The sequence below is a fragment of the Plasmopara halstedii genome, assembly GCF_900000015.1.
Source record: "Plasmopara halstedii genome assembly, contig: Scaffold_650, whole genome shotgun sequence".
NCBI lineage: Eukaryota > Oomycota > Peronosporomycetes > Peronosporales > Peronosporaceae > Plasmopara > Plasmopara halstedii.
The window spans coordinates 1,307,381-1,334,355 of NW_020187567.1; the positions used below are offsets into that span (position 1 = coordinate 1,307,381).

Here is a 26,975-nt window from a genome sequence, read left to right on the forward strand (position 1 = left end):
CATGAATGTCAAAAGCACCTGCGATCTATGTCCTTACTTACCACTATGATTGCAATTTTTCATGCTTTTTTGATATAATTACAATGTAAATTTAAAAACTGGCATTGAACTCATCTGGATACCAATGAACAGATGCGTCGATACGATGATTTGATGCACCTGAGATTGTGGCCCGTTCATGCATCGAAACGTATGTTTGTTAAACCATGTGAATTGGCGAGCCCTACTGTAACAAATATTTGGCTAGCAGTAGGCAATATATCGATTGCTTTTAATTTACTTACCACACAAGAACATATTGTCAAAAAAAGTAGTAACCAGGCAGCTGTCGGATAATGTAGTATGTGTTGGGGGCTAAATTTTCGAAAAGAATAGAAAGTCAGAATGTTACTGAACCTCAGAACCCTGGACGATGGTGGCATTTCACGAATACATTGGTCTAAAAGTCACCACTACAACACGACCACACAGTCCTTTTCTTCGAAACCTTCAACACTCGATCTGTCGACCTCCTTTTTGCTATTTCTTTACATTCGAAGAAAAAACCATAAACTCTATACTTTTTTATATAAGACCTCATCCCTACCCCTGAAGGTTGTTCGAACAATCTGCTTAAGGCGCAAGACTGACAGAATGGGAAACGGAAAAGCTCTTGGTACATTCCCTACACGCAAAAAGGCGGAGGAGATTCAGCTCGCATTTTGTCTAGTGTACGCGGTCGCATATCTATCCACCGAAACGCCCGTGGGTCGGCTGCTGAAATAGCGAACCAGACCACGTTTAAGTTTCAAGAATGAAGAAGAAGGAAAATGTTATGGACCGCGGTCTACAGCGACAACCATCGGGCGCGGTACCTCCGCGTCGACGTGCTTCTTCGAACTATCAAACTGTTTTAGACGTAGCGGCAGAACGTCATGTTGGCATAAGTTCTCCGCCGAATGATCAGCACGTTGCAGCAGTCTTGTCATCATCTGGTGTCGATCGCCCACCACGACCTGGCGCTGGCTCATTCAAGCTACTACAAGCCAAATTTGGCTTTCAGGAGGGTAACGTACGAAACCAGAAGGAACATTTTGAGTGTTGGGTACTTAATCATGAATCGAGACTTCTTAAGTCTGCCGTAACTCCTATAGACACGGAAAATGCTATTGAGACTATACACTTCAAGTTCTTTCGTAATTATGTCAAGTGGTGCAAATTCTTACGTACCAAGCCTTATTTACTTGAAACAGCGTCGTATCCTGGTGCAGCAGAGCGTCAAGTTGCGCTGTTTTTACTTATATGGGGAGAAAGTGCGAATTTGCGCTTTATGCCCGAATGTCTCTGCTTTTTGTATCACAAGATGGCTGCTAAATTGAATGAAATTGAGAGATTACCGAATGCCCCTGAAGATACATTCTTACGACGTATTGTGCGCCCATTATACTTGGTAGTAGCAGAGATGCGCGAGGTGAAGGCAAAGAAAAATGGCGCTAGTGTCGACCATAAAAATGTGACCAATTATGACGATGTGAATGAGTTTTTTTGGCAAGACGATTGTCTGCACTTTGACGAATTTAACGTGGCACAAGCTTTAAACGTGCGGGATTACAAGACATTTAAAGAGCGACGCAGCGTATGCAACCCGTTCCTGGCTTTCTTTCGCATTTATTTTTTTCTTTTTGTCATGCTGCATATTCTCATTGTGATCGCTTATGTGGCTCATCGTTCAGATCCTGATGATACAGACGGTCTTAAGTTTTACGCAAATTTCTTCTCCTCTGATATTACAGACGTTCGGAAACATGCTTTTTACTCGATTTTTGTCACTATTAGTGGCTTACTTGCGCTTAAAGTAGTGCTTGACATTTGGATTTATGGCACGCGCATCTTTAGCCGCGTCGTGCATACTGTGTCGGTATTTGTACGTCTTGTTTGGCACACGGTCTTTTTTGGTATTTTTGCGGCAGTGAACGCAGCCCCATACGAAAATGTTGTCGGTTCAAGCGATTTGCTCACGATGGCACCCCTATTTATTGGGGTGTACATGCTACCTATTGTTATCGTATCAATTGTGCAGATGTTCTATCGTGGCATTATCTGGAATTCAGCTCTTTTAAGCTCAATGGATGGAACGCGTGAGCATTATATTGGACGCTCTATGAATCAAAGTTGGAGAGACTTCCTTAACTATGGCTTGTTTTGGACTGTCATTTTTGTGTGTAAGTTTTTGTTTAACTTGCAGCTAATGGTAAAACCGCTCATTGGGCCGAGCGTCGAGATTTACAACGTAGACTTGTCGACTACGCAGCTGGAAAATGGCATTCTTGAGACGAAGCATAATATTGCGTTTCTGATTGCCATGTGGGCACCGGTGGTGCTCGTGTATATCTATGACTCTCAAATTTGGCTAGCTATTGCACAATCGATTGTAGGAGCTTGGATTGGTTTTCGTCTTAAGATTGGCCACTCTGCCCGCATCAACGAGTTTGTCAAGCGTCTTCAACAAGCCCCGAGTCTTTTCGATGAAAAAATTGTGTCTGCTGCGGCTCGTGGTCAACTTGCTATTAATAATAATCCACTATCAGCAAACTGTGCGGCTCCTGATGCTAACAGCCGCCTACGTTTTGCCGTCGTTTGGAATGAAATTGTGAGCAGTTTCCGTCTGTCAGATTTGCTGGATGACCGTGAGACTGCTATTCTCCAATACCAGATTTCAGATACTGGCGCTGTTGAAGAGCCGGTATTTTTGATTGCTGGTGAAGCTCAAACGGCTGCGGATATCGCTGCAAGGTCGGCGAATAAACGCTTGAGTGATATACAGTTGTTTAAAGAGTTAAAGAAGGCTGGCGTCTTAAATTGTGCTAGAAACTGCTTGGATATTATGTTTCAAATTTTGCAACAGCTTTTGGGTCCTCAAGAATCTGAAATAGCTGGCGTGTTTCATCAGATTTTGGCTGGAGGTAGGGTAAAAGGTGTTGTAAACCTTTCTCATGTTGGACTATTGCGTGAAAACTTTGTTGACTTGCTCGCGAGTATTTTGGAACTGCCGGAACCGACCGTAGGGCCGACAGGTGGCGCATTTATTTTCGAACACGAGCAGGTCCTGTTAGTCATTCAGCGTGTGGATGCTTTACTGAAAAGCATTGAGCTGATGCTAGAGGAAGAGTGGATGGCAGAAAAATTGCGCAAGTCAGTATTTACCAAAATTTCACCGGACCTTACTTACCAAAAGGAACAGCTCTTGTCGATCTTTGCCGATCGTATTAGTCAGCGCGGCTCAAACTCACCTTCTCGTACCACTTCTCCTAGCTCGAACGAGAGTGTCGTGTCATTATCGACACGTCTCTTTTTCCTATTGACATTGGATGCTGCTGATGCGCTGCCTCGTTGTCATGAGGCTCAGCGTCGTATGAGTTTTTTCTTGAACTCTTTGCACATGAAGATACCTAATATTGATTCAATTGCAGCAATGAAATCGTTTTCTGTCATCACACCGTACTACAATGAAACAGTGCTTTTCTCTATAGATGAACTGAATGGTCGAGTGGACTCAAACCCGCTGTTTCGTAAGGTTGAGCAAAAAGGTCGCGACCTGAGTATTTTGAAGTATTTAGTCACTTTCCATGATGATGAGTGGGGCAACTTTCTCGAGCGAGTGGGTGTCTCGTCAATGGACGAGGCTCTCGCGGCGACACCCACACAAGTTCGACTATGGGCTTCCATGCGTGGACAGACGTTGGCCCGTACTGTGCATGGCATGATGATGTACGAGGATGCGTTGAAGATGTTGCGGTGGCTGGAAATTGGCTCTGACGAGAAGATTTCGCATTTGGAAAAGATAAAACACATGGATCGTATTGCTGGTCTAAAGTTCTCGTATGTGACCAGTTGCCAAATCTACGCCGACCAACTTGCGGCCGGTGATTCGCGTGCGGCAGATATCGATTTACTGTTGCGTAAATACCCGAATTGGCGCGTAAGTTACGTCGATACGACTTATCCATCTAGTGTTGCTCGCTATGATTGTGTGCTGGTTAAGTCGGATGGTGATGAGATTGTTGAGGTGTATCGTTATGAGCTGCCTGGTCATCCCATAGTCGGTGAAGGCAAGCCTGAAAACCAGAACATCGCCATGCCGTTCACTCGTGGCGAGTACTTGCAGACTATTGATATGAACCAGGAACACTACTTTGAAGAAGCGTTGAAGATCCCTAACTTTTTGGCAACAGCAACCAAAAATGGTCAGAACGTAACTATTATCGGTATGAAGGAGCACATTTTTACAGGTCGGGCGTCGTCTTTGGCACATTTTATGACACTTCAAGAATTGGTGTTCGTGAGTTTGACACAACGAGTGATGGCGAACCCTTTACAAAGTCGTATGCATTATGGTCATCCAGACGTGTTTGAGAAATCCTGGGTTATGTCGAATGGTGGTGTGTCGAAGGCTAGCAAAGGAATCAATTTGTCGGAAGATGTATTCGCGGGCTACAACGTGGCGCTTCGTGGTGAGAAGGTGACTCATGAAGAATTTATGCAATGTGGAAAGGGTCGCGATGTTACGTTGAGTCAAATTAATGCCTTTGAGGCTAAGCTTGCCAACGGTAGCGCGGAAAGCTCGCTAAGTAGAGAGTCCCATCGAATGGGCGCTGGTATGGATTTTTTTCGTTTAAACTCAATGTTTTATGGCCATATGGGCTTTTACATTTGTAACGCATTGGTGGTGCTGTGTGTTTTTGCGTATGCTTATGGCAAGGTCTATATTGTGCTGCGCGAGGAAATAGAAGAATCTGCCATCATTACAACAAACTATCTCGACGATCTTGCTGACGTTATGAATACGCAATTTATATTCCAGTTTGGTATGCTCATGACCATTCCACTGATAGCTACGCTATTCGTTGAGTATGGATGGCACCAGGCTTTAGTCAACTTTGTAGAATTAATTGTCACGCTTGGCCCAGTCTTCTACATTTTTGAGACGGGCACTAAGTCGCACTTCTTTGATGTCGCCATCATGCGTGGTGGCTCCAAGTATCGTGGTACTGGTCGTGGTTTCGCCATCGTTCGTGAGACTTTTGTAAACTTTTACAAGGAGTACGCTGCTTCACACTACCGCAAGGCTGTTGAGCTTATGGGTTTGATGATTATCTTTGGAATTTTTGGTAACTTTAACATTGGTACGAATGCACTGGCTGAGTACTGTGCTACTGCTGACTTTGACTGCGATGCAAACCCGGACCTTATTCCGTCAAATGTAACACTTTTGAACTCATACAGCTCGAAAGGCCAGGACTATGGTATCGCCTCATTTGCTGTATGGCTACTCGGGGCCTGCTGGCTGCTTGCGCCGTTTATGTTTAACACCGATGGCCTGGACTTTTCCAAAACGCGAGTGGATATTACATATTGGCTTTCATGGCTCATGTCTGTCCGAGAGGAGGATGATAGTGAACGATTGCTGCCGAACCATGTGAGCAGTCATTCTTCCAACCCGCGGGATACGTGGAATGATTTCTACAACTACGAGTCCAGTATAATGTTCTCAATAAGCACAACGAGCCGCATTGTTTATGCTTTCCGTGAACTTCGCCACCCACTTGTCATGTACTATATTTTCATTTTCTCATTCGACCTGAGTCAGATTGGCATGCTGTTGGCGTGTGTGGTAGCGATTGCTTTGGCTCTGTGGATTGGTGGGTTTGGTCTGGGTAGGTGTTTGCGCAACAAGGCTCGCGTCGTGCGTGCGCTGCTGTACGTGCTAATGGTTGTAATGATTGGTGTGGCTCCCTTCATCGTGGGCTCGATGCAAGATTGGAACGGACACAAGTCGTTCTCGTTGACAGTGGCCATTTTCACAGGATTGTTTGCACTCACACACTTCCTGCAGTTGCTTCATGGGATATTTGGTCTGCACATTGCCAAGTGGGGTCTTGTGCGAGAGCTTGCTTTCTTCTTTGATGTAGTTGTGGGTCTGTTTCTCGTTCTCCCTCTTTTGGTGCTGTCGGCTTTTCCGTTTATGAAAACCATACAGACGCGCATGATGTACAATGGAGGATTTTCACGTGCTCTCAGCTCCGGTAGTGAGTTTGCTGCCGCGTTGAGTGTGCTTGTGGGTGGCCTTGGTGGCTTTACTTACGGTTGGCTGACTTGCCTTATTTTCTCGTTAGGATACGTGAACTCGTCCTCGGACAATTTTGTGAATCAGTCGTTTAGTTTTTTTAACAATGAACGACTGGACGGCGCGTTAGATTTAAGTATGATCAAAGTCTATGCTGCTGGAGCTGCTGCTGTGGGAGTTGCAGTAAGCGGCGGTTTAGCTCACGCAATTGGTCGTCGCTGGACAATTGAGGCCTCGTGTATTACGACAATTGCGGGTTGTGCTCTGGTGTGGCTGGAATCAAGCTCGGTGGTGCTGATAGGAATTTGTGCCGCCTCATCTGGCATTGCGATGCTCGCGTTTGTCTGCCCGTTGTATAACTTTGAAATCTGTATGCAAGGTTGGAAGGGTAAAGGTGTTCTCATATTCCTTTCAAGTGCTGCACTGGGCTACATGATCGAGGCTGTGCTCATTGATGACATCAATGCAAAAGCCATGTCGAGGAATTGGGCTAACTCGCCGTATCATGATTGGCAATGGCAATTTATCTTTGGTATACTTCCACTCTTACTGCTTATGCCTTCTGCTTTCTTTCTCCCGGAAAGCCATTACTGGGAGTATCGCCGTAAGAACGATCCAAAAGCAGCTGAGGCGTCTTTAATGCGTCTCCGCCAGCGTCACGATGTGCTTGAGGAAGCTCATGAGATGAAGGAATCGTTTGTGATAAAAAATGGTCATATAAATTTGCCTTTCCGGATCATGCTCGTTGTTGTGCTTCAAGCGACGTTTGCACTCTTTACATCCGGTGCCCTGCTGCACCGTGTACTCGTACAACCGACTCCCAATCAAGATGGCGAGCAAACATCGAAGTGGGCGACTTATTATGGAGTCATGACATTTCTCGGCTCCACGCTAAGTTTACTTACAGTCGACAATTTGCGCCGTAAGACGATATTTAAAGACATATTGCCATTTTCTGCAGCGCTTTCGGCTGCCTGTGGCACTATGGGTCTCGCCGAGCAAGAAGACAGCGCGATTACTAAAATTTTGGTCTGTGTTGTATTTGTCAGTGGTGCACTCAGTCTCACGTGTGGCACGTGGCTCACTGCAATTGAAGTGTTTCCGCCGTACCAGAATGGACGATACATTGTCATGTCTTTTATCGTGTACTACGCGGTTCAGGCTGCAATTTATGTGGCTGAGCCTTCATTTGCTATCAGCCACTTGGCTTTCGCCTGTCTCTGTCTGGTGCTCACGGTCGTGATGTTTGCAGTGTGTGCCAGCTCTAAGGATGGTGCAATAGAACTCAAAAGCGAAAAGAAGATGCGCAAGGAGGCTGAAGCCGCTCGAGAAAGAACGTCTTTTGCACCCAATGCGTCTCGTCAGCAGAGCTTTATGCGGTCCCACATGCGTCGGTCTTCGTCTCACTACTCCGCAGCAACCCCACTGGAGGCTAGCTACTCAAATTTTGAGTCTCCTGCTAGCATTCACGTCAACGGCGGCACCCGGAGGGTGCTTAATGGCTCGAGAAACTTGCCCATGCCTTAAGAACACATAAATTGCTGCTTATTTAGCAAAAAAGCCTGCAAAAACGAAAACCCTTTTTTAATAGTTTGCATATGTTTTTTATTTTTTTATATTTCATTTACAAGTTGAAGTGGGTTGGCTACTAGACAAAGTTTTTACCAATCAAATATTGTAAATCTTTGTAACTTGTAGGGAAACAAAGATTATGGAGGTGGAAGAGCTCGATCTTGTGCGCACGGATGCGGCTGTGGCGAACTTTGGCGCTGATATGAGCGATGTGGCGCAGATTGAACGTATATCGCAGGAAAGTGTCGAAGATGCGACAGAGGATGCAGCCATGGACGCGGAAGATGACGAGGACGGGTGGATGCCGAAGCCTGCGCGCTTGCACACGGGCCGTACGCGATCTTGTGCGGTGTGCTATGCACCCCTGCAGTACACAACAGCCGTTAGCTGGGATGATTATTTGCAGAGTGAGGAATATCTTCAACAATTACAGGCTAATATCCTGCAGGACACTTTTATTTCGAGTCTGATATGCGGCGAGAGCACGGCGGGCGACCTGCCGACGGAGCATCGAATGCACAAGAATAGGAAATTAAAGTGTCGACAAAGTGTAAATGATTATCGAAATATGACGAGCGCTGGAGTGGTAGATGAGTACGCTATGGAAAAAGGGTCAATTAAGGCCCTCGAAGAAATGCTCATTGAATCGTTGCCCACGCCCGTGTTTACGCACGTGCTGGAGAGGAGACTGGCAGTCATTTCTCACAGTTCGAAGACTGCTTGTGAGCTGATGAGTCACGATAAAGTAAAGAAGACTCGACGACCAGTAGAAACTGTACCAGGAGATGAAGAGCTGCACCATCTAGCGATCCATACACTGGGAGCGATACTTCGGGGGTTCGACTATACAGGCTCACACGCCTTACGATCATTTGAAGAATTGTCGCAAATTCTGACGTGCTTTCCAGTGCTTTCGTTGTACTCATTTTGGAGTCCGATAAAGAAGGCTCCTGACAAAGTTTTGGTCTTAGAGAAAGACGAGATTGTAGCGACTTCTGTGACGTCGAGTCCGGAATCACATGACGCATATGGGGCGGTTGATGGATTGGATACTACATATTGGCAGTCACAACCGAGACCTGGTGCTGTGTACTTCACTGTCAAGTCAATTGAATTGGTTAAAGTGACGTCAATTGAGATCCATTGGTACATGAAATATGTACCGCAAACTGTAGGCATTCAGTATCGTACAAAGGACAGTGAGGACTTTGAAAGTGCGGCTGACGATCAATTGGTAGCGTCAAATGGCCCTACGCTGATCGAAACAAGCTTTTCAGAAACATGCAAAGAAGTGCGAATAGTTATGACGGGAATGCCGTCGTCTAATCGCAATGGAATCTACGCAATTAAGCATTTGCGACTTAATGTGCCAGCTTCCGGATCCCTTTTTGCCGACCCAACATCGACCGTGAGTGCAGTTGCTTATTGGCTCAACGGGGCTTTGAAAAGTAGGGATGAAGTGATGGCGGCTGAAGCCATTAGTGCGCTGAGGGCCTGGGCATTGGCGACGGCGTCACTTCATGTTACGATGGTATTCGTGAAAATGCTGTTGGACTTGCACACAGAGGAAGACAACCCACGTCGGCGTAGGATTGCAGCTTTGGCATTTGAACAAGGAAAATATTTGTTAAAAGGAGTGATGGCATTTCATCGGGCAAAAATATATCAAACTACGCGCGAAAATGAGAAAGCCGGCTCGGCAGACGTCCGGAATGTTAGCGCTGTGTTTGAGTCGTCAATTTGCTCGACTGGCGTGGTTATCGAGGATGGAGGTGCCTCTGTTCGAACACGAGAAACGAGCTATCAGTATGCGGCTGCAAATTGCGAAATATCTTCGGGCAAAGCATCTTGGAAGTTCCGCCTTGATACAGACACGCAAGACGATGAAATGACTTGTTTTGGTGCAGCTATACTACCTGTGTCGGTCAACGGATATGACTCATCGCCCAGTCTTTGGATGCTCCGCGGTTATAATGGTAATTTATACGCACGTGGACATAAGCTCAGTCGAACAATCGGCAAAGTGCACCCTGGCGATATTGTACAGGTTGACGTTGACATGACTAAAGGCACTTTAGCGTATAAAATTAATGGGACAGATTATGGTGTTGTATTTACTGATCTTGCTGGCCACGAAGTACATCCTGCTGTCTCATTTTATGGTTCTGGTAAAGTCATTACTTTATTGGGAATCACTAAGTGGGACTATACCACTCGTGAACCTTTGAACGCTGAGCCGGTATTTCTATCAAGCATACAAGAGCACCATTTTTCTGTTGGATACGGGACGCTAGGAAAGGGCGGTCAGTTGGGATATGCAAGTAACGAAAACTCTGATAGTCTGAGAAACGTGGTAGGTGCCGATAGCAATTCAATTCGCATCCAGGGTGAGATCAAGCAACGCTGTATATCGACTCATCCTCCTTCTAAGGGTGATGCGTACGTGATGTACGATTTGTCCGAAGCATATCGAATGTTCAAAGGCGCGGTTGCTATTAATGACGATGCACAGAATGAGGTTCTTCAAACAAATGGAGTCTCTTTAGTGTTTAAAATATTTGGAGATGAAAAGCTGTTGTGGCAATCGAAGACAACCTCTGAGACATTTCACATCGAGCCGTTTGAAGTGAATGTCCAAGATGTGCGAATGCTGGAATTAAAGGTGTCGTGCTTGGGCTCAAATCACTGTGCCCACGCCGTCTGGGTTGACCCTTACTTGCTATCTGTTAAGGATTGGGTTTGTCATAAGTGCTCTTTCTCTAACAAAGGCTTCTCAAAAATATGCGCGGTTTGCAGATTTGGCACCCGCGACAATAGCCGTACACTTAATGAAGTGAAAGTGGTAAGTGAGCCGAAATCGCCAGCACTGATTGCAAGCGAAGATGGGGTTGAAGAAATGGAAGCTATCAGCGCACTTGGCGTTGAGATTGTATCTCGACTTGATGAGTTATGCCAGCAACAATCCCCGCAATCAAACTCAGGCGTAGTTTTCGCCAAATCCTCGATCCAATTCGAGGAACCATTTTGCCGGCAACCTAACAAGGATGTTTTTTCTTTGCTGCTCGTTGTTTTGCAGCACTACCACTCTAATTGCATTTATCCTGGGGCCGTTTTGAGTGTTGAAAATGCTCAAAACGGCTGTGTACGCATTTTGGGAATAATAAGTGCAAATCTGGAAAGCTTACAGTGCCATGACGTCAAAGGTTCTTGCGAAGAACTCGACGTCTCGTCCGACATAGTCACTGATCTACGGCATGAAATTGAAGCGATTGCCCAAATTCGTAAGGAACATGATTGCATAACGGAAACATCGACTGAGAGCATTAGCATGGCAGCAGCCCGAACACTTGCTGCCAATATCTCTGCCCTGTATCAATCTGGTTTGGATAAACTAAAACTGCTGCTCGAGTTGTTGCATTTGTATACCGAGCGCCCACTTGACATCACAGCATCAAGTTCTTTTATATTAATGTCAGTGATGACGCGTCTTGCTGCTCCGGGTCCCGATGGAATATTGTCTTTTATGCCTTTCATGGCCGCTGGAGTTGCAAAGAACAAAGATACACGTTTAAAGGTGACTGATCAAAAAACATGGCTTGCTGCAGTGACAGAAACTTTAAGCCTCTTGATGAAAGTTGTTGTAAAAGGTCACCAAGAACAAATCAAGGCTGACATTGAATGCAGATCACACACAGCTACTGGTAATGACTATCGATTACCTAATGTAGCATTACAACTGCTAAAGTCGTATCAGCTATATCTGCTTTCAGAAGCAATCGAGTTGACAAGTATGAACGCCGTCAAAGATGATGCAGCTTGTGCAAAAAGCTCAATGGAGCTGAGAGCGAAGCTGCAACGAAGATTTCAAGTTCAGGAAGCAACGCTTCACTTCAGCCTTTTGTCGCTGCATGCCTGTCGAAATTTTATCGACAGTGCAATCGCATTTCAGGCAGATGAGTCGTTTCTTCTATCAAAGACTGCAGCGGATAGTAGAGCAAGTGTTCGCACATATTGCATTCCCCTGCTTTCAGAGCTACTTCCGTGGTTTGTATCGTGCTTGTGCCTCTTACGTCGTCAAACATGGCTTGCCCGACCGATCCTTCCTGCTGTTGTCAGTCTTCTCGATGCGCTGGATCACTTTTGCTCGGAATCTCAAATTGTAAGCAAATCTGCTCATCGTTTTCAACTACTGGAATCCTATCAAAAATCTCGACAAATTGAAGCACAAGAATTAGAGCGTGCCGCAATAAATGAAAAAGATTTGGCTTCTCGGAGCCTTCCATCAAAACGACTGTATAACGTATTTCAGCAGCTCTATACAGGAGAAAAAGATCATTTTGACGGCCAGATCGGGTTTCAGTTTGAGGCAACAAGCTGCTTTAGCATTGTCGCACTGGGCCGCTCTGTCAATCCAACGAGGCATGGCGGAAATCTAACACGAGATCATACAATTCGGCTGTGGGAGGAGGGATCCCAACTTCTTGTTGCTGAGATTACTGTCGGAGGAAGCTCAGAAAAAGATTCTTTAGGGTACGCGCTCGAGATACTTCCGTCTCCATTAAAAATTACCCAGGGAAAACGATACCGATTGACGACCCAGGAATTCGCGAACGGAGGAGATCCGTGGTATAAACGGGAAAATCTGCCGGGTGAAGAATACGATGAGTCGTTTATTCGTGTTCTTCGTGACTGCTATGCTTCCGGATCGGTTGGGTTTCCAGGCTCTCAAAACATGACGGGCGCTGCGTATGGCGTACCAACAATTTTTATTTTAGATGAGACACCGCTTGCAAATCTTTCGCGATTTGTTCCCCCACATGGATGTCATTCGCTACGATTTAGTCCGACGAACAAGCTAAATTCCGTCCGTATCAGCCACACCGGGACAACTGCCTACGCCAAAGATGGTACTGATGCATGGCGCACATGTCTATTGCGAACAGAATTTCTTCATGGTGTTCATTCTATCGATTTCGCGTTGAATAGCTCCCGTGTTGGGGGGACAGTATCTGGACATATTTGCATCGGAGTTGTCTGGCGACAGCCATTAAAAAACAACTACCCTTACGATACATTTTTGGGCGAAGTACAATCTAGCATCGGTTGGATGCCTTCGAACGGTGCCGTTTGGGTTGAAGGAGTGCGATATGACTACGGCACAAAGATCTCAATTGCTGCCGGTGACATATTTACCATAACGATCGATTTTGATTCACAGCTGGTATCGTTTGCATACAACGGAGAAAATTTAGGGATCGCGGTGGGACCTGGCGATTTTCGCCCGATCGGAACGACAATAGCGAAATTGCCTGAAGTTGTTACGGCTGCTGTGTCTCTCTACGGCGCCCAAGATGTCGTTCAAGCTCGTTCGTCAGGGATTGCAAAGTCGACGCTTCGTATACATTGGTTATTCGACTTACATAACTCGTTAGCATCTCTTGCCGGTCGAATAACTAGCACCCTAATTGCGGGCGTTCCAATCGATGGTGTGGAGGAAGAGTTGCTGCCCTGGCTGCAATCACCACTTCTTAGCGGAGGCTTTGCTGAGGGTTTCCTTGGCCAGGAACAAGCCCATTTAAGCTTTCCGTTGCGTTGGAGTGATGCGTTGCGAGCAGAATACACCCGCCTGCCATCGACTGATCAGATAGTTGGGGCAAATTCGATGTCGACCTTGTCTCAGAATGCGCCAGCAAATTCAGAGCAAGAGTTTCATTTCGCAAAGCCTGCAAAACGATTCGAAGCTTCTGACGCTGTTCAACAGAGCAACTTTGTCTTCTGGAGCAACTGGACGAAAGATATGTCAGAGCGAGGTACTGTGCAACTGATTTTGTCTTGGCTAGAAAAACATTCTCCAGATCGTACATTTTTGAGCCGCCTTGGGAGATTTCCGGTATGTGAGAGATGGATGGGTGCGGCGTTAATCATGCATGCACCATCTCACGTACTGCAAGAGGTTGAAGCAATTGCTGCAGGAGCAGGAGCCAGTATGGCTGGTAGAGTTGTTGGAGCTGATTTTTTTCTTGCTCACGCGAACTTTTCTCCGTCCAGTGATCTGATTCAAGTCTGGAAGCGGATTTTGATGCTTCGTCATTGGCTAATAAAGACCCGGCAAGAATATCGGGCAAAAGAAGCAGACGAAAATTCTTTACATGAGTCTGCGCGAATCGAGACGCCAGAGGGGCGCGATTTTTTAGTAGCAGATGGTTTTGATTCAGCAAAGCGCTTAAGCGATGACATAAACTTAGACCAAATCGTGATGATGCCCAGGTCGTTCGACGATCTTGTCAAACAGGTGATTCAGCGAGCTGAATTTCTGTGCAAGCTAGCACCACCGTCCGAGGAAGCAGGGCGTCTTAAAGTAGACTCACAAATCGCACTTTTTAACTTGGCGGAAAAATGGGGTGCACAAAAGACACCGCCTTCACTACAGCCGATGCTTGAGCGATGGAAGGCGCTTGGTGAGGTGGACAGCTCAAAGTGGTCGGGTATTGTGGACATTCTGCGAGCTCAGCATCGCTGGAGAGCTCGGCGTGCTTCAATACTAGGCATCTCCAAACCGTTTTTCAGTGCTACTTCTGGATCCGCTACAGTAGATGACAGCGAGGACACAGAAGCCTCTGTCCATCTGCAGGCGAGCAAGAAATCCGATTATACGAGCACATTTTCAGCAATGATGAAGGCATGTGAGCTGTATATTCGTGACGGATCAGGTGCGCCACCTGAAATACTTTCATCGCTATTGGAGCGACGTCAGCGACGATCTGATTCTCGCCTCTTCGGTCTCCAAGCAATGAAAAGTATTCTTTCAAAACTCTCGTTCGATTCAGCCATGCATAATGTCCTAATTTTTTTGCGTCCAGCTATGCGAGGTTTCACAGACAGTGAAAAAGAATCGCGTGAGTTAAATGATGGTCAAGTTGTTGCCGAAACATTTCGAGCTACCGTTCGCCACCATTACCTAAAGGGACTGGAAGGCTGTAATCGTCAGACTATCGACAGTGTCCAAGACGCCTTTTGCAATCTGTACGCTTATTTGGCTCAACTTCTCGGCGGAAGCACAAGCTATACTCTGTCGGATTCGCAATTGAAGCAAACGATTATATGTGCTTGGAGTCTAGATTTTGAGCCACGGGATCATCAGTTTCTGTTAGACGTTGGAATTTTGACTAGATTGCAAGAAATCTTTTCAATCAGCTCGGTGTTACGTGAAGCATTGACAAGAAAATCAAGCAATGGTCCATCGCGCAACTTAGTAAAAGGTTACTCGAGCATTAATTGGCATCCGCTGTCCGAGCAATTTGTTCAACAGGGTCTCCTGCGCAATAGATATGTGACCAAGCGTGATGTCGTTCGCCTTTTGCATCGCGTTCCTAATTATGCTTGCTCTTCGATCTTGTGGAAGCGAAATGGGCTGGATGAAGATTGCTTAAATGTTACTAATTCGTTGACTGCTTGCCACACAGCGTCGTCGCTGTCGCTGTTGTATGCTGAAATGCTTTGTGTACTATCAAAAAAGCTGCTAGGTCCTCCAGCTCATATCTACCCATCCAAAGTACTAACCTTTGGTGCCATTTTCACTCCTGCAATCGCAAAAGGTGCCCAGTCTTCGAATTGCAAACCAGATGACATCAGTTATGTCGAAATGCCAGCTTTGGGTGAAGTACACGATTTTACGATAGAAATGTGGCTGTTTCCAGCTGAGTTGGTGGGCTGCCAAGCTTTGCGATGCGATAATGATCTTCAAAATGGCAGCGTGTATCTGGAACTGATCGACAGACACCTACAATTGTCCATTCCGGGTAACACACCGCGGGAACGAATGTTCACGTCGTACCAGTTCCGCACTTTTGAATGGACTCATTGTGCGGTGGCTTACAATGCAACAGCGAAGTATATCGAGCTCATCGTAAACGGTGACTTCGTAGAGAGAATGGAATTTGGACGGGTATGCAGCACTATACACTTGCGTGCTTCTCGACTTGGTTGCTGGATGAGTGGTCTTGACTCTCAAGGTGCTGCGCTTACCGACTGCTTTGCGCAGAGGAGATTTAAAGGATCAATTGCAGAAGTCCGTATTTGGAGAATAGCGCGGACGCACTTTAGTATAAGGCAAGATTTTCAACGCAGCATTCCGTTGACGACGTACCAAGACGATTCATCATTACCCAAGTCGCGTAATTTTACTCGAGATTTGATCGGCCTTTGGCATCTAACAGAAGGAGAGGGTATCTGTGGATTCGATTCCGCTTCCAATTTTAAAGCTTTAGGTGAAGGTCCTGAAGCCAGAGGCTTTAATGTGTCAATATCGCATTGTCGCTGGGCTCCGGCAAATATACCAGTCTTTGGCAATGACGCTTTAAATAGCATGTCGTCGATAGAATGGGGTCGAGTTTTGAGATATGTTGGTTTATTTCAGCGAAAGGTTCGGCTGTGGCTGAGAGACGAGTACAATGGATCTATCACGCTGTCAAAACTGATCTGCGAGCAGGACGAACTTGCCGCAATTCAAAAGTCGAGCTATCTTAATCAATATGGTGATGATGACGATAGCAGTATTTCAGCCGATGATGATAAGGAGTGTCCTGACTCGAAGAAAAATGAATCTGACACGACTCGCCAAGCAATTGATGCCAATACAAGTCAGCTTATTTCCTGTTGGAATGCTTGCACAGATGAACAGATGCTTCTCAGTAAGCAAATACGAAAATGTGCCTGGGTCGTCTTCCGCTTTTTAGCCTCCACCGGTTTCAGTGGTGCTTTTGAGAGGCGCGAGGGAGAAGCCAAATTAGTTGCTGCTGTTGCAAGACTTAAGAGAAAGCAGCGACTCCAAAAGGATGGTACCAGCGAAAGTCCAGCAGAAGGTTCTGAACTGTCCCACCCCCAGACAAGAAATTTCGAAGACGCCGCCCGCACAGCTGAAGCAGCTAGTGATGCTGCTAAGAGTGCAGCCACGAATCGAGAATTAGAAGAGCCCGTACTTCAGACGTTATGGTTCACAAAAGAGTTTCATCGGAAAGTGTTTGAAGTACTTGATAAGGAACTTATACAAGGAAAAGAGCTGACTCATGGAGCTGATGGACTTACGCGTGCTCAGCGGATGCTTCGTTCAGTTTCAACCCCTGCTCAAAAGCGTGGCGCAAACCTTCGACATTATCCAAGCGATGTAGCACGAGGCGAATCCGGATTTTCAAATAATCATCAGGACGCGAGTGATTTAACTAGCGACGGCGGGGTTCTGGATGCGCTTGAAGTTGAGGCGCACTTGTTCGGTGTTTTACTATTCGTGCTTTCTCAAAGCACGCAGCCACCTGCGATAATTTATTTTATTCGTCCACCGATGCTACAAGGGCTTCTTGAAATTCTTCGAATAGCTTCTCCTCGATGCCAACGTGTTGTCAAACTTCTTCTCCGAAGAATCTGCTGCAGTGGTAGCGTCAAACCGTCCGATGTTGGAGTCATTCTTGGATCCGAGTCAGTATTGATCGATTTACTGCTTGATCAGGTTGCCGAATCTGTGTGTGCCGCCACAACACCTACGTTACTGCATGCAGCTAATGTAGCCACTAGTAACACGTTGCTCACACCTGATCAAATGGTATCCACAGAATCTTTGAGCAACCCGCTTGGTTTTAATTCAGGCCAGATTTCACTGGTTGTGGCCTCGGAGAGTGTGGCGCTTTTACGGCGGCTGCTTGAGGAAAAGCATTGGCACCAAAGTGTGGCCGAAAATTTGTGCAGCGCTATTCGTAATATTTCGCCGCTCCTTGTCAAGAAAAAGTTAAGTCAACCATCACTAGAGGCGACTGGTGCAGACCTATCAGGCATCCGGTTTAGGACAGCAATAATTCGTGCTGTTGGTGCTCTATGCGTGCTTTGTTCTCATTCTGATTGTATACGAATCGGTGGAAGAGTTGTTGTCGCTGCTCAGGGCGCCAGCGGTAGTGGTGTTGCCCAAGGCGTCGATGAAAGAGAGCAGGTCGTGAGTGCTACTTTAATCGAGATGAGCTCACATGCTGCAACTGTGCGTGTAGTTTTCCATCCAAGTTCCTCTGCTGCTGATTTCGATCCTAGTCACAATATTCAAGATGTAAAACTTTCATCTTTGTCGCCGATTGAAGAAATTGATCTACATCCGACGGCGATTCCTTTGACGTTTGATATGATGCCGGTTATTTTACAGCTTGCATCTCTCGATGATTCAAATGTCCTTGTCCATTTCGACGACCTTAGCCAACTACAGATCCGATCTCGCGCTTTGTTGGCTCTAAGAGTTCTCTTTCGTCATTCGTTTGATGCCACAAAAAAATTTGCTGGTGACATTTTGGCCCAAAATTTGATTCAATATGCTTTAACGCCGATTAAATTAAATAGCTTTCTAAGCTTACCAGTGCTGCAGGAGCGTGGTCGGATGATTTTGTGCCGGCTTATCGAGTCTGCAACTCCACTTGGTGAAGCTATGTTTCGGGGACTGAAGAATCCTACGGCACCAGTCCTCTCCGCGGCTGAAACAACTGGCATTTCAGATGGTGTTGAAGCTATTGACGATCCGATCGAAGACGAAACTGAACCAAATCGTGTTCGAAGAGGATTCGCCACAACCTTAGCTGCCATGGGTTTTGAGTTCGACCTGTGTGTGGCTGCACTAGAACACACACGCGATGACCCAAATCTCGCAGTTGAATGGCTGATGGGGGATGGAGCAGCTTCATACCAAGAGCGACAGGAAGCAAAAAGACTAGCACAGGCGAATATGGCTGCTTATGAATTTGCTGATGGATTGGACGGGTCTTTTAACTCGACGCTTGAAGCAAAAGCAAAGGAACTTCAGAATATATCTGGTAAGCCTTATTGCCTTGCCTTTTGTGCTCTAGAGCTTTCGAACAGCGACCCAAATCGTGCTATGGAATGGCTGATGGAGTACGGGGATGAGTATGCTAAGAAATATGACTCGGTGGATGAGTTAGTTGACCCATTTATGACCGCGAGGGCTGCTGTTCTAGACGATATAGCTGCCTTGGAAGAAATTGATCGGCCTGATCCACTTGTGACGACTTTTGAGAGCCAGGGCGCGATTTCTGCTGATGATTTACGCCCAACTGCATTGACGCAATGCCCAAAGATGTCTTACGTGCTTGACGTTGACGCCATGGCTGTAACTCTAGCTCCAATTCTGGCTCCGAAAGGTTCTGCTAAGCCCAGCAGTTTAAATGCTCAAGCACCAAATGATGCGAGCGTGGCAGCTTTTTCGCCACTAGACCCTGAGTATTTAACTTTAAACATTCTTCTGACAGTGACGAACGAAATTGGACCCGTTCAACAATTAATGACGAGCGGTCGAACGGGTATATACCGGTGTTACTCGCCCAACGATGGTGTGCTAATAACTTTTTTAAATACAGAGTCTGGCGCGTACGAAGATGAGTGGCATCAACCTCGCGATGTCCGACGTATCGTTAAGATTTATGACGAGCCGCTGACAGGTACTGCCAGCATTCATCGTGTAGCACTGAAAACGGAGAATGCTCTTTCCATTTATTACGCTAGATGCGCGGTCACAGCGCTGCTTTGCTCTTTGACTTATGATAAAAATTCCTCGCAAACACAATTCGAGCCAAGCATTTTGACTGGGAGAGCTGAAGATTTCGAGCAGAAATCTACGTCAGTGTCGTCTCCATTATCGAATCAAATACTAGATATCGTGGGTGGTCCGCGTCGTCTCGTTAATCTTCTTAAGATGGTGGCAGCGTCTGAAATGCGATACTCCCAACATATGGAAGTGGAGGCAATGAATATCTTTCCATGGACGGATAACAGTAGTAGATCAACTATCACCAAGCAGCCATTTTCTTTAATTGCCAGTTTACAGATGATCATACTGAAAATTCTGCGTGAAGAAGCTCAATCAGATAAGGCCGGTCAATCTACTGCAAGTCGCACCAATGATTTAACATCATCAAATATGCATGATTTTGAGATTGGCGAAAGAGTCAATGATAAAAGTAAAGTGTCAAGTCAATCTATGACTGATTCCATTGAAAGTTTGCAGCCTATTTCTCTGGCTACCAACCAAAATCGCGGGAATTGTTGCCATGAAGAAAGCAAGAGCGAAGAGAGGTCGAGACATTTACGAATAGAGTCGACCGAACCGGAAGCTCAGCAGGGGATAATCGCTGACCTACAAGGCGATGTGGATAATCAAGACGAGTTGCTTTCGAGTGTGCTAGTTCAGGAGTGTATAAACCACTTTGCAGATTCGACGCGGATGGCCGGAGATGGTGAAGTATCAGCTGTCCAGGAGTTCCAATCGTTACACCCATACTTTGGTCGTTGTGAGTACGCTCGAGCTGTGAGCATTGATAGCTCATATCGCTGCCTACGTATCATATTCGACCACCGCTGTCGGTTGGGGCCCAATGCAAAATTAACATTTTTTGCAGACCCGGAGTGTGGCGATCGTATTGGCGTTGTAGATTATGTCATGACGACATCGGGTCATCACCTTCCGGACTTAGTCGTCCATTCACACCAGTTCTGGTTTCGCTTTACGGCTTCGGAAGAAAGTCTTTCTCAAGATCATGGGTATGGCTACCGTTTCCAAGTAAAACCAATGTCAAATATTCGCTGGACGAAAGAAGCTGAAGTGCAAACAAATCCTTCACTAGAATGGGCATGTTGGGTACTGGAGCTGTTACTTAACGATGCAGCTGAGCTGGTAGCTCATGGTGCAGTGCACAATCGCAAAATTTTCAACGCACTTGTGCGTTACCTGCGTTCACCAGGAGCTCCGTTTAAAGGACGAGTTGTGCGCTTACTACAACAATTGCTGCACCACCCTGAGCAGTTTCCCCCTGACGAGTTGCCAGAGCTAAAGTCCTTAGAATCCATCACTCAGTTGGCATTAAGTCGTGCGGAGCTTGACAAATTCAATGGCAAAACGTTTTTGTCAGCTCGCTTGTTAGAGTTGGTGGAACTGTCGATGATGATCTTCTCGGCATCCTCCCTTTATCGAAGTAAAAGCAATGCTCCAGCACCATTTCTAAAGATCCCGATCCAGCAGCCAATATCTTTTGAGCTCAAGCCTATTTGTGACAGTCTCAACGACGTATTTGTGCTTACAAATTTTCTGCTTGGAAAAACAGCGCATTTACCCCAGCATATATTGGTTGCAATATGGCTTGAGGTTTACGGATCTTCCACTATCATTGAGACGTCGCACCCATATAAAGTCAACACTACCATAAGCGGTCTAGTGGCATTTGAAGGGGCTCAGAATCTTCGCTTAACGTTTGATTCTCGCTGCTCACTTGCTGCAGGCCAAGGTCAAGGAATTGCACGGCTAGAGCTGGCAACTTTCAGGCTAGATCCGCATCAAGGCGGTTCTAGAAAGGAAACTTTAAGCACCCGAACATATGCGGGGGAGAACGGGTGGCCTAAAGGTCCGATCTCTTTTGATGGTAACAACCTCGAGTATTCTTTTCATGCAGACGAGAATGCAGGGGATCATTTTGGCTTTGCTGCTACAGTGACTGCATTAGGTATCTGCAAAGAGCTGCAAATATCTCGTGCAACGGTTCAAGATATGGAGCAGCTTCTTCAAAAGCTAGTATCGCTGCAAACGGCGCGTAATGATACAATTGAAGGGGAGCGCTGGACGCAAGAAATGGATTTGCAACTAGTGGACTGGGTAAATAACCACGTGGATTCTGCGGCGTTGCTGGCGTTGACCACCCCAGCAAGTTCGAAGCATTCGGTTGATTTACAGCCAGCTGAAATCGAGCTGGATCAGACACTAGATGGGTTGCGGTGCTCGCAGCTAATGCGTCTGTCGCTCGAGTCGCTGCAGCTTCGATTCGCTTTGCTGAAGTACTTTAATCTGAGCCTTCGTCATTGCTTGTCATTTCTTGACCTACGGGACACAAAATCAGTGTGGACGGTTGCACACCAGCTTCGACAGCTGAGCCATTGTATCTTTTTTGATATCAAGAGCACTCTCGTGGACGCTGCAATCGATGCGACAAGCGTTTCGGGAGATACTAGCGGAAGCTCGCACCAGCAGACAGCGCGCATAACACTAGACAGGATGCAAGCACTAGAGTCCCAAGATGATCGTGAGGTTGAGCCGTCAGTGTCCGAGTGCTTCTTCGCACAAGCGTTTCGTCAGCTCCATTCTGTCGACCCTGCACTATTTAGACGTCAAATCGACAGCAAAGGTCGGCTATTCAGCGTCAAGTTCCGTGGTGAAGAAGGAGTGGACTGGGGTGGAGTTTACCGTGAAGGAGCCACCTCGATGGTGGACGATTTGTTTTCTCCACACTTCACCTTGTTTGTTTTGTGTCCTAATGGCCAGCACGACACTGGGAATAATCGTGGTATGTATTTACCAAATCCCAAGTGCACGTCTCCTGTTGCGATGCAAATGTTTGGTTTTGTAGGTCAGTTACTTGGAATTTCTCTGCGTACGCACGGCGATTTTCCCTTTATGTTTCCATCATTGGTGTGGAAACAATTGCTTGGTCAGACACTTGATCGCGCCGATCTTGAAGATACCGACGCCATGTTCATTCAAATGCTAGATGGGATTGCCAATTGCGAAAACGATGGCATTTTAACAGAGGAAGAATTTGCTGTTGCTTTTGCTGGCCTTGAGCTACGTTTCACTGCGTCATCTTGCACAGGAGAGGAAATCGAGCTCATACCAAATGGTCGTCTGCTTACAGTAGGTTTCGGCAACCGGAAAGAGTATTGCCGCCTAGCAGAGCGTACCCGGCTGCACGAGTGCAGCGCACAGGTTGCTGCGATGGCTCGGGGATTTGCGACACTTTTTCCTCGTCGCGTTCTTACAGTGCTTACATGGCAAGAGCTTGAAATACTCGCGTGTGGCTCGCCTAAAATTGATTTGGCTCTCTGGCAGCGTCACACGCGCTACGACGGTTACACCGAAGAAGACGAGACCGTGCAGCTCTTTTGGGAGGTACTCGGTGAGTTTTCTGACGAACAACGCGCAGACTTTGTTCGCTTTGCATGGGGTCGCAGTCGTCTTCCAAGAGGCAAATGGCCACAACCTTTCAAATTGTCCAAAAAAGGCGGTCGAGATGCCACACGCAGCCTTCCGGTTGCTCACACATGCTTCTTTTCAGTTGAGCTTCCACCTTACACATCGCGCGAAATAATGCGCTCGATGCTTCTTGCCACGATCACATTTGGTCTTGGTGGAATTCTCATGGCTTAATAATGCGAGAAAATCACTTTGGTTCTTGAACCTGCATTTACGAGCAAGACGTCACAGGAACCACAAGATGCGATGCTAAGACTTATATCGCATTTGTTTGTTGTGTACTCAACTATTTTGGTAATTACAAAGGAAGTTGTGATGGTGAGATTTTTATCAGTTGCTCTCCAAGCGTCTTAACTCACACGCGCTTAAAATTTTCAAGTCCGCTGCCTAGAATACTGCATTGCTCTACCTTCATAGCTTGCTGTATGGCCTCTTGGTCAAATTCAGTGGACGGCAGAACAATCTGCGCGCTTTGGCTGATAGCGGCTAGTGGACCGGAAGACAATCCCGGCTCTTCTCCAGTCAGAAGAACTTTGTCCGTTGCAGTAAGTTTCAGACTGCGCACATTACAACTGATAAGCACTTCGCATAAACGTCAAGGTTAAGTACAAACCTCGTGGCCAGCATCTCAGCGCGCTGTAGCAGGTCACCGTGGGTAAGTAACGCACTCTTCTTCGGATTCTGACCCTTAGTTTCTAACAGTGCCAACAAATTATTTGTTAAGTAGCCGATACATACAAATGAAATTCATCCAAAACTCATACGTGAGTAGGTAAAAACCAGTGGCGTTTTTTCATTAAGCATCTTGCTTACGGCTTTCAGGATGTGAGGTTCGGGGCTGTTAACCATCATTCCATTGAGATTGAGCATGCCTTCCACTGGGTCCCAACCCGTGGTGATGACAGTGTGTAAATGGCGGAAGTTTTTTGGGCGAAAGACCTCCTTGCGCTGACGGACTGTAGCATAGAGTATTACAAGAAAGATGTCAGCTCGGCATACCATCGCGTTGCATCAATCCTTACAGGTAGCTAGCTCCGGAAATAGATCTTGTACAATCTTTGTTTGGTTTCGACCTGCATGCTTGGGTTCGAAAATGAGGCCGCTGGCTTCACTGTCTTGTAAAATGTAAGCGAGCTCCTCGGCTTCCGATACCTGAGGCTCAATCAAGGCCAGCGTAAGCCCCGCGCGCGCCGCTGCCAGCTGTGTTACAACATTTTCAACATTGTTTGGTAGCCACAGAGCTACCACATCACCACATCGAAACTGCAGATCCAAAAAGCCGTTGGCCAGCTCGCTTACAACCGTATTTAGCTCCTTGAAACTCCATCGGACATCCTGCTTGATACTACGAAGTGCTTCTTTGTGTGGCAAACGATTGACTGCCTCATCCAAAGTTGCGCCTACTGTACTGGCGGCGCGAAAGCACAGGGGAATGCGCACAAGGCGCTTGGAGTGAACAAGTCCAAGCATCCTAGTTTCTTAAGGGTTCACCTCAAAAAAATGTGCGGCTCTCAGAATTATGTGATGAACAAAATTTAAATATAAAAAAGTATGCTAGTGCCTGTAGAGGTGGATGCAGCGGCAAAGGAGTGGAGTATGCTGGAATTTCAAGGCGATATAATACCAGTAAAAGAGAACGAAAAGTATGATCTGCGCGGACTAGACATTGGATCGCTACGTTATACCCACAATGGCGAAATCACGTTGCGCATAGGCAATCACGTGCTAGCTGGAAAGGTGACAAAGCTGCTCAAGCCATTCGCCATCTTGCAAAAGAACTACAGTAGTGATGATAGAGAGATAGAACTGGCTAGTGGCAACGACAATGGAACCTTACAGATCAAATACAAAGTGGTTGGTATCGCTCGCACACGCGTCGTGTTTGCGTCCAGACCAAAGCCTGTGACATAATTAAACAACTCAATATTTTGACTGCTCTAATATTTTGTGTAGACAAAATACTTCTCCACTCACATCATGAGTCCCATGACCGTGATTCGCTCTCATGTACATGCTGATAATATCTTCGTGGTCGAGCTTTATCGTCCTTCTTCCAAGAACGCCTTTAATGACGCCATGTATGAGCAGTTAACGGCAGCATTGGATGAATTCGAGGCCAATGATTCCTTGCATGCACTCGTCATATCGGGCCACGGTAATTATTTTACTAGTGGCGCTGACATGAAAGAAATGCCTGCCTATCTAGTTGACAAATCAGTGCGTCGACCTTCACAAAGCCCAGTATATACTTTTATGCATAGAATTATTGCGTGCAAGAAGATGCTGGTGGCTGCGGTGAACGGATGTGCCATCGGCATTGGCGTCACACTGCTCATGCACTGTGATCTTGTGTATGCTGCTGAAAGTGCCACCTTCTGTACACCATTCTTACGTGTTGGTATCGTACCGGAATTTGCGTCATCGTATACATTCCCGCACTTCCTAGGACCTATTGTTGCTAACGACTTCATCATCCGCTCCAAGGTGTACACGGCTCAAGAAGCACTGAATGTTAAGCTCGTTAGTGACGTCTTCCCAACAAACGGTTTCTTAGAGAAAGTTCTTGCTGAGGTTGAGCCAATCGTGACAAATCACTCGAACAAAATGATTCTTCCATTGTACAAGTCACTTCTACGTCGCGAATACACTCCAAAGATTCTAAAAGCATTAGCCAGCGAGTTTGACCACATGGATCGTCGTGCAGCGTCAAGTGAATATCTTGAATTTGTCTTGGAGCTCAAGAAGAAATTCAACAAAAAAAGAAGCAAGTTGTAAGAAGTACTAGTTGATTGTGCATTTGACGTTGTACCACGTAATCAATCTTCCCTTGCAATAATTCCGCTGCTTTCGTAACAGTAGATAAGCTGCAGCTTTTTAAGCTCCTCAATAGCTTGATTGCCTTCTTCATAAGTTGGACAGCTCTATTAACACGAGATTTCACATCTTTACTGTCAGTATTTCCATTGCGTTACAATTTTTTTTTACTCACGTTGAGAAATGACTTCAAGTCCACCGTTTTTCGCGAGGTATGAAGCACGTTTGAAGACGACGTTGCAACAGTATCAGTGCGTAATTGCTGATACAGTCGGGTCATGAGCGTCCCTATTCCAGGTGATGGCGCAAGAGTACGCAATAACGAATCTAGTCGACTGCCACTCGAGTTGATTTGTGCTGTAAAATCTTCCACCGAGCTTTTTAACTACAGCCAAACAATAGTGAGCTAACAGATACAGAATCCAATACAAAAGATCATTTACATGAGCGATTTCTTCCACTATCTCCTGCTTTTCCTCTTCATATTGAGCTTTCAATGATTTTTTCTAAGAAACAAAGTCAGTAGACACAAAATTCGCAGCTTTTTGCTCCACATACATCAATCTTGTCAGCAATCGCATCTCGAGCCTCTTTCAGCAACACAATTTCCTGTTCTAATTCAATAATTTCATTTTGATCGCGTTCTTCTTCAAGTCGACGTCGTTCCTCTGCGCTTTCGACATTATCCAAAGCATTTTCATTTTCTTCATTCTCATCCTCCTTTTCCAGCGTGGCAAACGTTTGCTGCAATTCTCGAATCTCAGTCGTAAAATCATTCAATTGCGTCTTAAGCAGCGTACTCTCTGCTTCAAGATGCTGTAATTTATTCGCTTTCCACTGTAAAGCTTCCTCTCGCTGTCTCTTTGCTCGATCAGCTTTAACATCTTTCTCTTTCGTTATTTCCTGACCTAGCGATTCAACCTGATCGTCAAGTTCTTGAAGCATACGCGCATACTCTTCCTGGATGTCAGTATTTCGGCTTTTGACCAAGTCTCGAAACTAATAAGCAAAAATATCAAAACATCACCATTCACTCTAAACACCATCACTCGTGTCATTGACGTACATTCTCCGAACGCCGCCGCAATTCCTTCTCTAGTCTTGACTTAGTGACCTCTAATCGCTCTGTAATCACCATTCCTTGTTCATATGCCTCTTGGTATTTCTCCTCTAGAGTCAAAGCCTCTCGTACCGGATGAGCCGGTACCACTGCCAACTTGGATGTCAGACGCGGCATCCCAGAAGCTGGCAAGTCTTGTTGCATGTGGTTTACGTACTTGCCCAACATCACATCTGCTGCGCGGAGCTACAACATCATGTCAATCTCATATTTAGTAGATTTGCTAACACACGCTTCGTACCTTGTCGCTACATGCCGCCAGTTGCAACACACACTTTAGCAGCTCGCCGTGCACATCCGTCATTTTGCAA

At 46.1% G+C, this 26,975-nt stretch overlaps 5 protein-coding genes across 5 annotated transcripts; 3 read left to right on the forward strand and 2 right to left on the reverse strand.

The window, feature by feature from the left end:
- Window positions 1-633: 633 nt before the first annotated feature.
- On the forward strand, window positions 634-22,845 carry PHALS_12894 (hect e3 ubiquitin; the record flags this gene model as incomplete). The annotated part of the gene is made up of 7 exons (XM_024728537.1): window positions 634-744; window positions 800-7,594; window positions 7,812-15,620; window positions 15,688-15,743; window positions 15,803-21,425; window positions 21,540-22,646; window positions 22,681-22,845. 7 exons carry the CDS (start codon window positions 634-636, stop codon window positions 22,843-22,845), a joined length of 21,666 nt encoding a protein of 7,221 aa, XP_024579004.1.
- Window positions 22,846-23,085: 240 nt separating this feature from the next.
- On the reverse strand, window positions 23,086-24,200 carry PHALS_12895 (amp-binding protein; the record flags this gene model as incomplete). Its single annotated transcript, XM_024728538.1, has 4 exons — window positions 23,086-23,287; window positions 23,344-23,425; window positions 23,495-23,686; window positions 23,753-24,200. 4 exons carry the CDS (start codon window positions 24,198-24,200, stop codon window positions 23,086-23,088), a joined length of 924 nt encoding a protein of 307 aa, XP_024579005.1.
- Window positions 24,201-24,208: 8 nt separating this feature from the next.
- Window positions 24,209-24,806, forward strand: PHALS_14648 (Uncharacterized conserved protein). The gene has a single exon (XM_024728539.2). The coding sequence runs from the start codon at window positions 24,282-24,284 to the stop codon at window positions 24,639-24,641; it is 360 nt and encodes a 119-aa protein (XP_024579006.1). The 5' UTR covers window positions 24,209-24,281; the 3' UTR covers window positions 24,642-24,806.
- Window positions 24,807-25,505, forward strand: PHALS_12896 (enoyl-hydratase; the record flags this gene model as incomplete). Its single annotated transcript, XM_024728540.1, has 1 exon — window positions 24,807-25,505. The coding sequence occupies one exon, from the start codon at window positions 24,807-24,809 to the stop codon at window positions 25,503-25,505; it is 699 nt and encodes a 232-aa protein (XP_024579007.1).
- A 41-nt stretch (window positions 25,506-25,546) lies between these two features.
- Window positions 25,547-26,968, reverse strand: PHALS_12897 (uncharacterized protein; the record flags this gene model as incomplete). Its single annotated transcript, XM_024728541.1, has 6 exons — window positions 25,547-25,651; window positions 25,720-25,929; window positions 25,988-26,050; window positions 26,103-26,543; window positions 26,611-26,850; window positions 26,906-26,968. The coding sequence occupies 6 exons, from the start codon at window positions 26,966-26,968 to the stop codon at window positions 25,547-25,549; spliced, it is 1,122 nt and encodes a 373-aa protein (XP_024579008.1).
- Between the last annotated feature and the right edge of the window lie 7 nt (window positions 26,969-26,975).